Here is a 14,803-nt window from a genome sequence, read left to right on the forward strand (position 1 = left end):
TCCCGCGCTGCCGTAAGGGCGACGGCAAGAAACCTCCCCATGCCCTAGGAGCGGGCCCACAGCCGCCATCGCCGCTTTAAGCCGGCACATTCCGCGAGGCGGGGGCAGCTCCAGCCCTGCTACGCTGCGGGACTCCGCTCCCGGCCTGCTCCGCGCCCGCCCCGCCTCGCCTCGCCTCGCCCCGCCGGGCCTCGCCCGTCTCAGCCCGCGGCCGGCGCGGAGCGGTGGCACCCGGCGAGCGAGCGACCCCTCTGCGTGCCCCCGCTGGCTCCCGCAGCCCCGCCATGGGGGGCGGCGGCGAGCGCTGGGCGCTGTGGCTGTGGGTGCTGTGGCTGTGGGTGCCCGCGCGGTGCGGCGCTGCCATGGACGAGTGTGCGGACGAGCGGAGCGGGCGGGCGCAGCGCTGCATGCCCGAGTTCGTGAACGCAGCGTTCAACGCTACGGTGCTGGCCACGCACACGTGCGGGACGCCGGCCGAGGAGTACTGCGTGCAGACCGGGGTCACCGGCGTCACCCAGTCCTGCCACCTCTGCGACGCCGCCCAGCCGCACCTGAGCCATGGCGCCGCCTTCCTCACCGACTACAACAGTCCGGCCGACGCGACCTGGTGGCAGAGCCGCACCATGCTGGCCGGCGTGCAGCACCCCACCGCCGTCAACCTCACCCTGCACCTGGGTAAGCGCGGGCAGCGGGGAGGGGGCGAGGGCTCCGGGGCAGGACTGAGCCTGGGCGCCGGCGCACACTGGGGATCACTGCTGGAGAGCAGCTCTGCGGAGAAGCGCGGGGCGTCCTGGTGGACACCGAGCTGTCCCCGGGGCAGGAGCATGCCCTGTGCGCAGCGGTGTCCTCGGGTGCATTAGGACCAACACGGTCAGCTCTTCCAGGGCTTATCCTGCCCCTGTCCTCAGGCCTGGTGAGGCATATCTGGAATGCTGTGTCCAGGGTCTGGGCTCCTCAGGACAGGAGAGGCGTGGAGCTCCTGCAGCAGGTCCAGGAGAGGCTGTGGAGATGATGACTCGAGCATCTCTCTCACAAGGTGGGAGTGTTCAGCTTAGAGAGGAGAAGGCTGAGAGGAGCCCTGTCTGTCCCTGTCTGCAGGGAAGGCTCAGAGGCTGGACACAGCACACTGCTCCCTGGGACCCAGCAATGGGACACGAGACCATGGGCAGAAATGGATGCCCAGGAAGTGCCACCTGAATATGACAAAGAACTTCTTTCCTGTGCAGTGTCTGAGCACTGGAACAGAGACCAGAGAGGGTGTGGAGTCTCTCTGACTGGGGATATTCCAGACCTGTCAGGACACAATCCTGTGCTATGTACTCTGGGATGACCGTGCCTGAGCAGAGAGGTGGGATCTGATGACCCACTGTGGTCCCTTCCAACCTGCCCCATGCTGTGATTCTGGGCTGACAGGCCACCTGCACACCGGGCATTGCTGGGGCCCTGCCTGGGTGAGTGTCAATAACCAGGCCCCAAGGGGTCCAGTGTTCAGGGGGTGTCACTGAATCCCCTCTCTGCAGGTCCCCAACCATGTTCACCAGGTCTAAAGCAATGCTGGCTGCACCCCACGGTTGTGTTGGGATGTCCTCAGACAGGGGTCTGGCCCTGGGCTGGTTCTTCGTCCCTCAGCTGATAGTTAACTCACATCTGCTCAACAGTGCTTGGTGAACTTGATTTTCAGCATTCTCCAGTGAATATTGCAGGGGTTGTCTATTGCAGTCTTCATTGGAGGTTCTGTTGGTTTGTGAGAGGAGGGGCTGCGCTGCCAGAGGCAGCTGGAAGTGGAGCAGATTGCAGTGATCATGTCCCACCCCATGCACCAGGGATCATAAAGCCATTTAGGTTGGAAAAATAGAAAGAAATTCTTCCCTGTGAGGGTGGTAAGGCATTGGCACAAGTTTTCCCAGAGAAGCTGTAGATTCCCCATCCCAGGAAGTGTCCAAGGCCAGGTTGGATGGGTCTTGGAGCAACGTGGTGCAAGGTGTCCCTGCCCATGGCAGGGGGTGGAATGGGATGAGCCTAAAATCCCTTCCAACTCAAGCCATTCTGTGATTCTGTGATTCTGTGAAAAGCCCTTTAAGATCAAGTCCCAGCTAGTAACCCAACACAGCCAAGATCAGGATTGGATCATAGAGTTTTCCAGACAGCAAGCTTTGGATCCAGGTAGGAGATGTTGATTTGAAAAGTGGCATGCACTATGGCAAATCACCCGTTCAGGGGCACATCTGCTGTGTGTCCTCTTAGCCCCGGGACAGCAGTGTCCTTTAATTGCTGTGTGGGTTAGGTGTGTCAACAGCCAGCATTGCTGCTGGACTGTAACAGTCAAAAAAACAAGGTGAATTTTCTGATTGGTTGTCGATTCCAGAGGTTCCTTTGGGATAAAGTATTTTAGCCTTCACGGTGGTTTGTGGACAAGCTTTTCTGTTCATTGAGTTATTCAAGCTATCATGACATGGAGGAAGGGTAATCATTTAGAACTAGAAGACAAGCCACCCGAGAGAAAGTTGAAACCACAACTTATATCCTCATGTCATTAAATCAAGTAAATATCAAAGAAAGTCCCACTGCAGCCATTCACAGCTTCTAATCAAGAGCAGCTGTTGAGCATTAAGTTTAGTATCAATAACCGTGTAATTCAGGGGAAAAAAAAAAGGTGTTAAGGCTTGGAGAGCTGGATCTTGTGAGAGCTCACACCTGCATTGGTGAGATGTAGCTGATGGCACTGAGTCCTGTACCAGGGGTCACCTAATGAGCACATACATGTGCCCCAGAAGCCTGGAGTGCCTCTCTGCCCTGAAGTGTTTCCTTATGTTTGGAGCTTCAATATAAATATGTATCTAATCGTACCTCTTTATCTTCCTTTGTACATTAGGATTTTTTTTCCAGACTCCTGGAAAGCAAAGATTTGATCTAAACTTCTTTTTTTTAAAAAAACAATTATTGTAATTCTCATTATCAAGGCAAAACTTATAGACCCATCTGTATTACTGCTGTCCTTGGCTTCGTGCATCCATATGTATATTGTATATATATGTACTGTTCTTTGAAAAACAGTACTGGGAGCCGTGTGCCGTGTCCTGTGTCCTGGGCTTTGAAGCAATGCACACATTTCTTTGCTGAAAACAACTGCATCTTTGAAATACTGTAGCATTGCAACACTTCCGCTTGTGTTCCAGGTCTGTCTGCAGGCTCCTGGGGCTTTGGGAATTTGCTTTGCCATGTTTTTTGAGTAGAGCACAACTTTAAAGCAGAAGCTGCCTGACCGATATGTTTGAGGAGGTTTTTTTGGTCCGATTTTTCCTAATTAGGCTTTTGGGTGGGGTATTTTTAATACAAAGCCTTTTAAGAATCAGAAGCTCGTTGTGGGCATGGTGGAGGTGAAGTTGGTTTTAAGATGACAACAACAAAGCATTTAGCTGTCTGCACAGGTGCTGTGCAACTCTCTGTGAGTCTCTCAGTTCATGGCAGGTTGAAGAGCTGTGAGTACTGACAGTGCCTTTTTATTTAGCCTGAAATGCCCCAAACTGCTCTGCAGCATTGCTCTTCCCTGCTTTTGTGAGGTCTTAAAACCATTTTTGTTTGAGTGAGCTGCTGGGTGCTGCTTTTGGGTTCTGTGTGCCTGCAGGCACTATGGTCTGTGGGACACTTAATTATTGACATCACTAAGAGAAAGAGGCAAGGAGCTTGACAAGTATTTATGTACTCGATAGGACATAAAGGCATTCTGGGGCACAAAGCCCTTTCATGCCGTTAGTTCTGCCTGCTCTTTGAGGATTAAGCTCTGTGCTCAGACCCGTATCCTTATTTGATGCTGCAGTTGCCTTCATTTCTGAAAGCCTTGGTGTCCTGAATGGTTAATGCTGTTTTGCACCTGGTCAGGACCAGCTGCATTGACTCTAGGTTTCATGTACACGCTGCCCTGTGCTGAGTTTTTTGGCAGTTTGAGATGTCTTGATTAACATCCAGCGATGTTCAGTCCATGTAGAATAGCATTAACATTTCATAGGGGCCTGCAAAAGGTCAGTAAGAGCTGCAGGTCTGTTGCCAACATGTGAATGTGGATTTCCTTGAATCTCTTTACAATTTGCAGATCCAAACCAGGTTTAAGAACTTTTGTTTTGGGGCTAGGTGCCAGCACAAAGCCTGATACAGAAAAATACAGTGGAGATCACTACTACTGAGTGAAAGGCTCAGATCCCGAGAGTGTTTGGAGATGAGATCTGTGTCCAGAAGTTAGGGTGCTCCCTGGGGAGAGGGGAATTGAGGTAATCACCACTCCCTGCATCAGGAACATCTGGAGTTATAAAGGTTATTTCTCTTTCTGTGAAAGGGTATTAAGACCCTCTAAGTAAGTAAGAGGCCTGGAGACATGAATTTGCAGCTGTAAATCAGGAGAAGCTGAACCTGTTCACAGGGTGGTGTCTGGATAATTAGGTTAGTGAATGAGAGGAGGGGAGAGCATTGCTGTGTCATTTCTTCTGCATTTCTTAAAAGTATCCCTTGGCTTCCTCGTTTTCTATTTCCTCTGAATTTATTACTTATTTAGACTTGACCTAGCCAGTCTTTTTTTTCTTACTGCTCTCCCACTATGTCGCCATATATTCCCAAAAAAAGGAACTTTGAGGCAGTGGTGCCAGCTTTCAAGTAGAAGATGGAAGCCAGGACCTTAAAGTGCGTTGTCTGCTTTTGTTTGAAGCCAGGGTGTCACGTTATTTTTACTGTCTGTGCTGTTTGCTTGTCCTGGGAGCATTGGGATAGTTCTGGCATCTCCCCAGTGCTTTGTGTGCATATGCTTGAGCACAGCATTGCTGTTTAGACCTCTGACACACAGAAAGAAAGCCATGTGTTGAAGATGCTCCCTTGAACACTGGAAGAAAGGGAAAAGAGACAGCATGGAGGTACTGGGTACCTCCTTTTTGGTGCTGGGTGCACTTGCTGGTGCAAAGGTTTGCATTTTTTCAAATGCTGTATCATTTTTCAGAGCAGATTCTCATTCTTTCCTTCTGCAGCTCTAATTTCTCTATGCTTACTGTTGTTTCTACACATTTTTTTAATCCACTTCTACCTGTGCCTTTGTGTTCCCTTCCCAACCAGTTGTGCTAGAGCCACCTCTCATTTTTCCCAACCACTTTTGCTTTCCGGCCAGATCTGCTTGGCTTCGACTGTTATGGTCCCGGTGTTTTGTTCCTCAGACAGAGAGGCAGCCTCCTCAGCATGCTGGTGGCTGTTCCATGGTGGGGTGACTCCATCTCCACTGAGAGCAGCCATGCTTTTAGCAGCAGCCTGTGAGCTTGGAGCAGTCCAGTCTGGTGTTCCTGGGGCAGGTGACTGTCCACTGCATCTCAGCAGGGATGGTGTCCAGATGTGCTTGGCCAATGATGCTGGTGACCTCAGCTATGAATTCAGGGCTATCTGGAAGGTAGAAAAGATCAATTCCTGCCTCTGTCATTGTCTCAGAAGGGGAGGCAATGTTTGGTGCTGGAAGCAGCCCTCTGGTAGGCTGCCTTTGAAGAAGGAAGGTGAAATTGCTGGTTGCCTTGGTTAAAATCATGTCAGCTCCTGAAGTCCTCACTATAGCCCAGCCTGTGGAAACTCATGTCACCGGGCTGGATGGTGTCTTGTATATGAAATAAAGAAAAACTTGTGAAAGCTGTTGGTTGCTAAAGAAATGAGGTGCCTGTGTCCTTCACCTCCCCCTTTCCTGCTCGCTCAGTCCTTTATTTGGCTCTGAGGAGAGTGATGATGCTCAGTTATATATACTGTGCCGTGGTTTGGGGCATGACTGCCATTTGAAGGCATTTACAAGGAAACCCAGGCAAGTTGCCAGTTCTTGTGCTCAGCCCTGGCTTGATTTGCCCGTTGTTTTTAGCAGGCAAGAGTTTTTTTTGAGTTACTGTAGAAAACCAGTGGGGCTTTTTTCAGAAGGGAGAGCTATGAAATGTGACTTAAATCAAGTAGGTAGTTTATACCACCGGGATGCAGTTGCTCTGCTTTATTCAGTGCAGCGATGCCCTCAGTCTGCCGGTTATCCCATTAAAACTTTATGAGGCTGTGGTTTGCTCTTTCCTTAGGGAACCACCGTGGTAAAACCAAGTGCAAGCAAGCAGGGTGTATGCACGTGAAGCTTTGCCCAGTGTAGCTGCAATTTAAAAACGCGGTGGTAATTAAGGCATTGGGAGGGCATTTCCAGCTCCAAGGCTGGTGTTCAGGGTGTGTCAGGAGCCTGGGCTTTGCCGTGGTATTTGTGGAGCCCTCGGGGAGACGCTATTTTAGTTGGTCTCGCTAAGGCTTGATTTACATTTTGCAGGTTTCAACATGAGTACTGAAGAGATCAGGGCTTTTAATGACCAGCAGTTATTCAGTACAGTTATATAAAGATATCGCTTCCTGCATGCACTTCAAATTCCCAAGTTTTTCTCCTACTCTGTCTCGGGATGCTGCTGCTGCTGTGTGACGCCTTTGGGAATACTATACATGGCAGAACACTTATTTTAGGGGTTGGAGAGAGCTGGAATTCTGTGGTATTTTGCTGCAAAACCAGCTGCTATTTGTGGTGCTTGCCCTGAGTTGGTAGAAGAAATAGTCGCAGGTTTTCCCGACATACTCAGTTCCTTTTGTAGGTTTAAACCTTTGAAACTGTTTGCTGCTCAGAGTTGTTAGCATGCTGAAAAGCTTCTGGCTTATTAGGTACCGTTTCTCTTGTAGCCTGAGGCTTTGGGAGGTTCTTGTGGCCTCTCAGTCTGCAAGTGAAAATCCCAGGCAGCCGCTTCCCACGGAAATGAAAAACGAGATTGCTCTGCAAACAATACTTAGAGGAAAGAATTTCCAATGTAGATGGATGGGATGGGAAGTTTGGGTCTTGTGTTCACCATAAGAAGAAGGGCTGTGAGCATTATGCTTAGCACCTTTGTCCAGCTGAGACTCTCGCTTGTGTTCTGGGGCCCTAACTCAATTCTCACTGCCACTGGTGAGGCTGTGTGGAGTGATTTTACTGTCTGGCTCCATGCTCTTCCCGTGAGTTAACTGGGATATGGGGCCTGGCATGTTAAATGTCTAAAGTCTCCATCCCTGGTCTGTAATACCCTTTGGAAGCTCAGTCTGGGCTGCTACCCCCGTGTAAGCTCTGGCATGTGAAGAGCCATTCTAACCTGCTATTACACATCTCTTAACCTTGCTTATTGGTGGCTACCATGGTGTGTTTTGATCAAGAAATAACATGAGTTTCATAGTTCTCCAATAAATTGCACAAATCTTGCTGCACCTTTGTCTCATCACACACAAAGGAATGTGCTTTTCCCCTCCTAGATACAGCATTGCCCTGTCTGTCTCAAATCAAGCTTTACAGCCCTTAAGTCAGGGATGAATGTGGCTGCTTGTGTTGAGGACATCACTAGCTGTGTTTGAAACCCTTTGTAATATTAGGATAATCTCTTAGCCATTTCCATAGGGTGTACTGGAGATTGCTCATTGTCCACAGCATTCCATGAGTAACACTGGGTTTTTAGCAGTGTGCTGGTGATGTTGGTTGTCACATCAGCATTGATGAGAGCTTCACAAACTGCTAACAAACCAGCTGTGCTCTGAGATTAGAGAGCTGCTGCTATAGACATGTACAGTTGTCAGACAGGATCAGAAATACTGAGAGGAGAAGCTGCCTTTTGTAGTTTGCCAAACCAAAGGTGCAAACTGTTGGTAGCCTTGGTGGGGTTTCAGATATTTTGAGGTAAAACGTAATAATTTCTAGGAATTATTCTCATGCAGAAGCTTGGAAAATCTTGAAAACTCATCAGCTGTAAAAGGATCTGAAGTAACAAGGTAATTTTATATAAATTTAAAGTAAGTCCCAGTTTTTTTTTCTACCAGCCCAGCTCTATTTGAGAGATCTTCCACCAAAAAACCCCCAAATCCCCACCAACCCCCTCATATATTATTCAGTGGTCTTCAGCATTCTGTTTGAAACTGGGTGGCAAAGCAGTTTTTGTTTCCATGCTTCTACTTGTTTTAGATATTCCAGTGTGATAGTCATCAAAGAGCTGTTTCCAGTGGTAATCATGCCTGCAGTTCTGACACAACACAGCTGTGTTCAGCAATGGAGAATTTCAAGATTTCTTCATTTAGAAATATTAACCAAAAACTATCCAGAAACTATTATTGGACTTTTTTTTTTTTTTTTGTAGGTAAGCTAGTACTATCTTGTACATGGGAGGTACTTTTCCAGGGAGCTTGAGGCCTTATTTGTACAATTGTTCGAGGGTTTGGTGTTTTTGTGGGGGAAGGGGAAGACTTTTAAAGTGTTATAGAGATCACATATTGAAAACTTGAGAAGACCCAGGGTTTGTGGGCTCTTGGCTCAGCTTTCTGCAATGTTCTCATTTCTGCTAAGACTTTGTTATGCTTTGAGAACTGTTTATCTGACTTGGCTTTGTATGTGTCCCATGTTTTACAGGAGAACAAGGTAAATGGCTATTTCATCCTCGGGGGCTTGAGATGCTCCTGTGGGAAGGCCAGGGTGCAGAACTGTTATATGGCTTCAGGTGTGGCACCTGGCCTGAAGTGGAAAGCAGGCACACCTGACCCTTGCATTGCTCTTAACCCTCTGTAATGGAATGATCACCTCTTTAAGAAACACCCCAAACCCCTTTAAACCTACTAAATATCAAAACCTGCTTGATAACAGATTGTTCAGTGTGTGTGTGTTCAAATAGGCAGTGGCTGGCTGAACATGCTAGCCCTTGGCTTCCCAGTGAGTTCCCTGAAGTGCTCATTCCTTTGGGTGCTCCAAGGCTGAGGGAGCACTGTGGAGTTAGGGCTTGGCACCAGCCCAGCTCTAAGCACTCTGCTTTCTTCTTACAAGTTTTTTTTCAAAGTCTCCTTTATAGCTCAGCCTGCTTGGCATCAGCAGAGACCTTGTTCCTACCACAGTGAGCAGCTTCTTGTGCAGCATGTTGTACTTGTGCCAGTTTGGTTTATTTTGGTGGGGGGAAAGTATCAGGATTGCTCAACACTTTGTTTTTTAGCTTTTTAAAAATATATTCTTTCCTTTCCCTGTGTACTTTGTTTCAGGAAGGTGAATCTTATCTTTGAATTAAAAGATAATGTTCCTTGGAGTCTTTTTAGGGAAATGGTTGCATTGAACCTCTTCAAGAGGGATAAAGGGACTGTTTTCATGGTGCTTTCTTATACTCCACAACCTTCTAAATACAGTATAAGTCAAGTGCTTTGAAACTCTCAGTTTGTGTTGGATGTTAATCTCTTATTGAGATTAGTGGAAAGAAAAATCAGTCCCTTCTGGAAAAAGTACCATCAAATGCTTCTTGATGTCGGTTTATGTGGGACTATTTGACTGAAAGAATAGAAAATGTTCTTATCCTGGGACCTGCGTGGTCAGCTCCAATAATGATTATTTATAGTTCTTTCATCTGCAGTCCTTTGCATGCTCCCATCCGGTGGGATATTGCAATGGGATTTTCTTCCCAGCAGCTTGCAGGGCTGGTCCCTGGGGAGTAGCCCTGCTCAGGCTGCCCTGCCCGCTGGCCCTGCCTCTCGGCTTCTGAAAAAACGTGGCCTATTTGTGAGGATTCAGCGTGTCTCCCTCTGTCCTGCTCCTGGCTGTGGCTGTCAAGGTGCTGGACTTGGCCCAGCAGCCTCCTTTTATTTTTGACGGCAGCTGCTGTTTCCCTTCCAGCTGCTGCTTCCTTTGCTTTCGCTGCTGCCTTCCTGGGGCTCGTGGCTCCTGCTGTCCTCGCTGGAGTTACATGGGACTGGGATTTCTCAACACTGAATCTACTTGATGAGCTTGTTAAGAAACTGTTGCTGAAGTCTGTGATTGCTCAAACCTTGCAGATCTCCTGTTTGCTTGTGTTTTCTGTCCCCTTTCTCCCTTTCTTCTCCTTCCTGAACCTCCTTGCAGTCTTCCTGGGTTTCATCTCCTTCCACTCCTGGTTTCCTGGGCTGTGCAGTTTGGGAAGGTAACCTCCTTCCTGGGATGAGGTTTTTTAGCCAAGATCTCCTACAATTCTAGTCCTGGCAGCAACCTTGGCCTGCCTGGACAGCATTGCTGCTGCCCTTGTACACTCACTGCTTTATACACCTGTACAAGGTGCTGGTGGTTTCATTTTGGTTAGACTGAGAAATACAACGCAAGTTTGAAGTCTTTAAATGCTCAGTATTCTGTAGTTTCTCGCCTTGCATGTGTTAGAGTTCTGGGGGGAGATGGGAGCCCCGCATCAAACGGCAGTTACAAGTTTTTCTCAATTGAGGCAATATTTTTTGCCATAAAAACAAATGCTTGTCTCTGTTGATTCTCAGCAGGGTTATGAAGGAGAAATTAAAAGCTTGGAGTAAAGAGATTTGGGGCTGCAGGGATGGGGCAGCTTCTGCAGAGCCAGTGCCACTGCCAGAGTGAAATGTGAACTCTAATTAAAGCAATGACCCACTATCATTGTGTAATGTCTACTTAATGAAATCTACTTGCCCTCTCTGTCCCTGCCTTGCCCTTCTGGACTTGCAGGTGGAGCTGGGAGGGTTGCTGGGCACTGGGATGGCTCTTCCATGCCCTCTATCCATGCTCTGCAGGCATGAGTTTACCAATCAAATTATGGGCATTACACGAGTCACTGCCCTTCTGCTTTCTAAGCAGAGTGACTCTGCACACATCCGTGTGTGCTGCCCCTTTCTCACACCCTCCCTCCCCATGGCCAGCCCACACTGCAGGGGGGTGAGCAGGGCTGCTCTGGGCCAGCTAAACCCTGCTTCCTTATAGAACAAAGTACAGATTATTTCAGAAATGATGATACAGAGATGAGCCTTATACAAAAGCTTTGTAGCACTTTTAGGAAGTAAGGGCCTTTTTTACTGCTAGCAACTTAAGATTTATTTTGTCTGCCACGTGTTTCCTTGTAGCCTTATTTTCCTATACTTCTGTTTCTTGTAAGATGTAGGAGCTGTGTCAGGAGAAGCCCACAACTTTTTTGGGAGATGCTGAAAAGGCTGTGGGGCACTCCTTTGCACCCCACATTGGTTCTCTCAATTCCCTGTCAGACTGGCACCAGTTTTTGAGTATGGAGCATGCAATTTCATTAAAAAAAATAATCCAAGAGGCACTCTTAGAAAAATCTTTATTTCATATCCAGTGATACATTTAGAGCTCTAGGAAAATGCATTTGTCTGTGGCTCTGGAAGTACAAGGGTACCCCTGGGAAAGACTATGTAACAAGATTCCCAAAGCCAGGTTTGTTTCCTTGTGCTTTGATTTTCTGCAAGTTCAACCAAAAACATGGCAGTAACGTGGTTTTTTTGATGGTAGGTATGTTTTGCTCATAATTCATAGCCCCATGGTGTTGAAAATTGCTTGGAGCAGCTATGGTGCAGCTGTGGCACTGGCAGCTCATGAGCACCACAGTCACCAGCAGAGACTGAGAACTTGTAATAACTCTTATGTCAGGGAAAGCACTGGGCTAGTTTTCTGGTGCACTTGAAGCAGTTGGCTCTGGTTTTGTTGTAGTTACTCAGCAAATTAATGGTTAATTAATCAAGGATTTGGATATGCAGTTAGGACAGTGCTGTGGTCTGACACTGATCTCTGCCTGGACAGTGACACTAACTATTATCTGGAAAAAGTTAAAAATGTTCATAGGAATCTCAGTTCTTCCTGTTGTGAAACCTTGAACTGAATGTCTCCTCGTTAATTTGTCTATGAATTTATCACCTTTTTCATATCAGCCATTCAGTCTGTCTTGTAACTTCAAGGCTGTGGAATGTTCTTTTGGGAACTGTGTGTTAGAACATTAACATGCTGCTCTGGTGGGTGGGAGGGACCCTGTCTTCCAGCCTTTCTGTCCTACAAATCCTGATTTTCTTTATTGCTATTACCCAGAAAAAGTCAAAGTTGACTTGAAAGCAGTGGGAGGGAATGAAGTGTTTTGAAAGGATGATCCCATCGATGGGAGTGATGTTGAATGCTGGGGTACAGAGATTGGTTGTGGGAAGAGAGGTGGTTCAGCCAGAGGGACAGAATTTGGAATTGTTAATCTGCTTCATTAGAGCTGTGTACCAGAAAGTTTGAACTGTGCCTGGCTAAATCGCATGAGGCTTTGAAATTCACAGCAGTGCTGGCAGCCCGCTGGCGTTTGTCCTTCCTGCAGACACACACACGGCTGCATCCCCGGTGCTCAGCACCCCACTGTTCCCTCCGGCCCCTGCGGAAAGCTGCTCTTGGCTGCGGGCAAAGTGCAAGAGAGCAGGGGGAATGAACCTTCAGGAAATGAGTTGGTGTTGCCATTGGACCCATGGAGGACATGAAAGCATGAAGAGTTTGATTCACTTCTGTGCTCTGTGTGTGTGATTGATGTAACAGGGTAAAATGTTCTCTGTCACACCCCTCTGAGGAGTGACACGGGTGCTGCCTTGCTTAAAAAAATTTGCTGGTAGGAGTCTGAGCTGTTGTTGTGGTTTGACACTGGCCAAAAACCAGGCACTTAGGAAAATCATTCATTTCTTTTCCTCTGCTATAGCTGAGCAGAGGAGAGGAAAAAAATCCCAAAGGGCTCAATGATAGGAGAAAAAAATTTAAAGGCAAAACAGGTTCAAACTTAAACAATATGAAGAAAATGTATTATTATCAGAATTAAAAATGGGTAATGAGAACTAAAACCTTTAGAACACCTTTTTCCCCCTTCCAGCTCCTCCTTCCTTCCCACCGACAGTGCAGGGAAACAGAACATGGGGTCTTTACTCAATTTGTCACTGCTAAAAATCTTTCTTCGGTTTGCTTAGGGAGAGCAGTCTCCTCACCATGGCTTGCAGAAGAATCTCATCTCCAATGCTTGGAGCATGTCCTCCCATTCTTTCCTTTCACCAACCTTAGTGTTGCCATGTTGTTCTCCTCACATGTCTTCACCTTGTCCTTTTTTCTGACTTGGGAAAAAGTTGTTATTCGTAGGTTTGATTGTTCTCAAGCTCTGTCAATTGAAAAGTTCTTACAGGGTTTTGCAGTGCTGAAAGGTTGATCTCATCTGGGCTCCTTATCGGGGAATTGCTCACTCTGGTCCCCGCCGTGGCAGTTGCTTCAGTGGTACTACAGGGTGTCTTGTCAGGTGTAAAATAAGAATAGCCTTAAAAACAAATAAGAAAAAAATCCATGGTGGCTTTCTGCATGTCCTGCTTCATGAGGTAGATGCTGAAACCACTTCCTTATTTTTGCATCTGCTTGCAGAGAAGTAAGAGCCTTTAGACCAAGTGACCGTGGTTTGCAGAGTGGAAATCATATGCTTTTTATCATAGAGCTAATGGTTAATTAGTAAAGTTCTAGTAGCAGAGGTTTGCTTTTAAGTGCAAACAAGCATTAGTAGTTAAAAGAATGTATTATTCCTAGATCTGTGTGCTTCCTTTGCATCCTTTAGAAAGATATGTTTAAAGATTCCAAAGGGGAAGATTCATATCCTTATTGGAAAAGATTACTGGTCATTCTGAATCAGTAATTTAAAAAGGATTAATAAATAATTAGTAAGGAAATCCTGAAATACCTTCATTTTACTGTGTGTAAAGAACACACGCCACTGTTTATCTGAAGGACGTTACCAAGGTAAAGCAATCAAATCGTCATTAAACTTCTTCCTTTCAGTACTTAATGAGAACTAATAAGAAAGGTGAGGACAGACCTTTTAAGAGGGCCTGTAGTGATAGGACAAGTGGTGATGTTTTTAAACTAAAACAGGGTTGATTCAGACTAGGTATCAGGAAGAAATGAGGGTGGTAAAACAGTGGAACAGGTTACCCAGAGAGGTGGTGGATGGAAACATTCAAGGCTGGGTTGGATGGAACTCTGAGCCACCTGTTCTGGTTGCAGATGTCCCTGCTTGTTGCGGGGGGTTTAAAAATCTCTTCCAACCCAAACCATTCTATAATTCTCCAGAATGAAGTATAAGGATGAGCTGGTGGGGGCTTGGGTTTTCTGTCAGGAGCTGTTCCAAGACTTGCCATGTAACTCTGTACTGTATGACCAGACCCTTTTTGTCCTGCACATCTGCTGCTTCCCCTCTCTCTTCTTCCACCGCCCAAGGCTTTCATGCTGACAGTCATGCTTTGTGTTCAGTTGCTGTGACAACACAGTGCAAGGCAGAAGCATTTTGTGTGTGTGAATCGTGCAGTGCCCTTGCAGAATAGCTGTCCTGGGGCTCAGTGGAATGCCTGAAATCTGGGCAGCAAGGAATGAAGGTGTGACTTCACAGCCTCTCAAAAGGTACACTGGTGTCTCTCAGCCCTGCCCACTTATTGCAGCTGGAGGCAAGGAACCACGCAGCCCTTGGCTGGTTGGATCAGTTTGCTTGCTTAAGTGCCAGCAGTTAATTTGATGGAAAGATAACCTTTTGGTGGCCTTGGTGATACTGAGGTGTGCCTGGGGCCATGTAAGTGCTGGCTGGTGGGAAAGAACACCAGGATGCACAGCCCAGGGACAAGGGACATACTTATCCTAGTCGCAGACAATTTTGAAAACATCCCAAAACTTTTTTAGAAGAACTTGTGTGATGAGACTTGAGGAAGAAATTGTTCCCTGTGATGATGGTGAGGTCCTGGCACAGGCTGCCCAGAGAAACTGTGGCTGCCCTATCCCTGAAAGTGTCCAAGGCCAGGTTGGACCAGGCTTGGAGCAGTGTGGTCTAATGGAAAGTGTTCTTTCCCATGGCAGGCTTTAAGGTCCCTTCCAACTCAAACAATTCTGGTATTCTCTGATGCTAAGACAAACTCAAAAGAGTGGAGTTTGAATTATGAGAAGCTACTGTGAGCTTTCAAAACTCAGACTTCT

At 47.1% G+C, this 14,803-nt stretch overlaps 1 protein-coding gene across 1 annotated transcript in view; it reads left to right on the forward strand.

Annotated features, from left to right (window-relative positions):
* The first annotated feature begins 269 nt into the window (after window positions 1-269).
* Window positions 270-14,803, forward strand: part of LAMC1 (laminin subunit gamma 1) — a 66,128-nt gene continuing 51,594 nt past the window's right edge. The window contains exon 1 of the mRNA XM_014886701.2: window positions 270-675. Within this exon, the coding sequence (XP_014742187.2) occupies window positions 285-675 (391 nt within the window). The 5' untranslated portion in view covers window positions 270-284. The remainder of the gene's footprint in view (window positions 676-14,803) is intronic.

Source organism: Sturnus vulgaris, chromosome 9 (genome assembly GCF_052056855.1).
Source record: "Sturnus vulgaris isolate bStuVul1 chromosome 9, bStuVul1.hap1, whole genome shotgun sequence".
NCBI classification, from domain to species: domain Eukaryota; kingdom Metazoa; phylum Chordata; class Aves; order Passeriformes; family Sturnidae; genus Sturnus; species Sturnus vulgaris.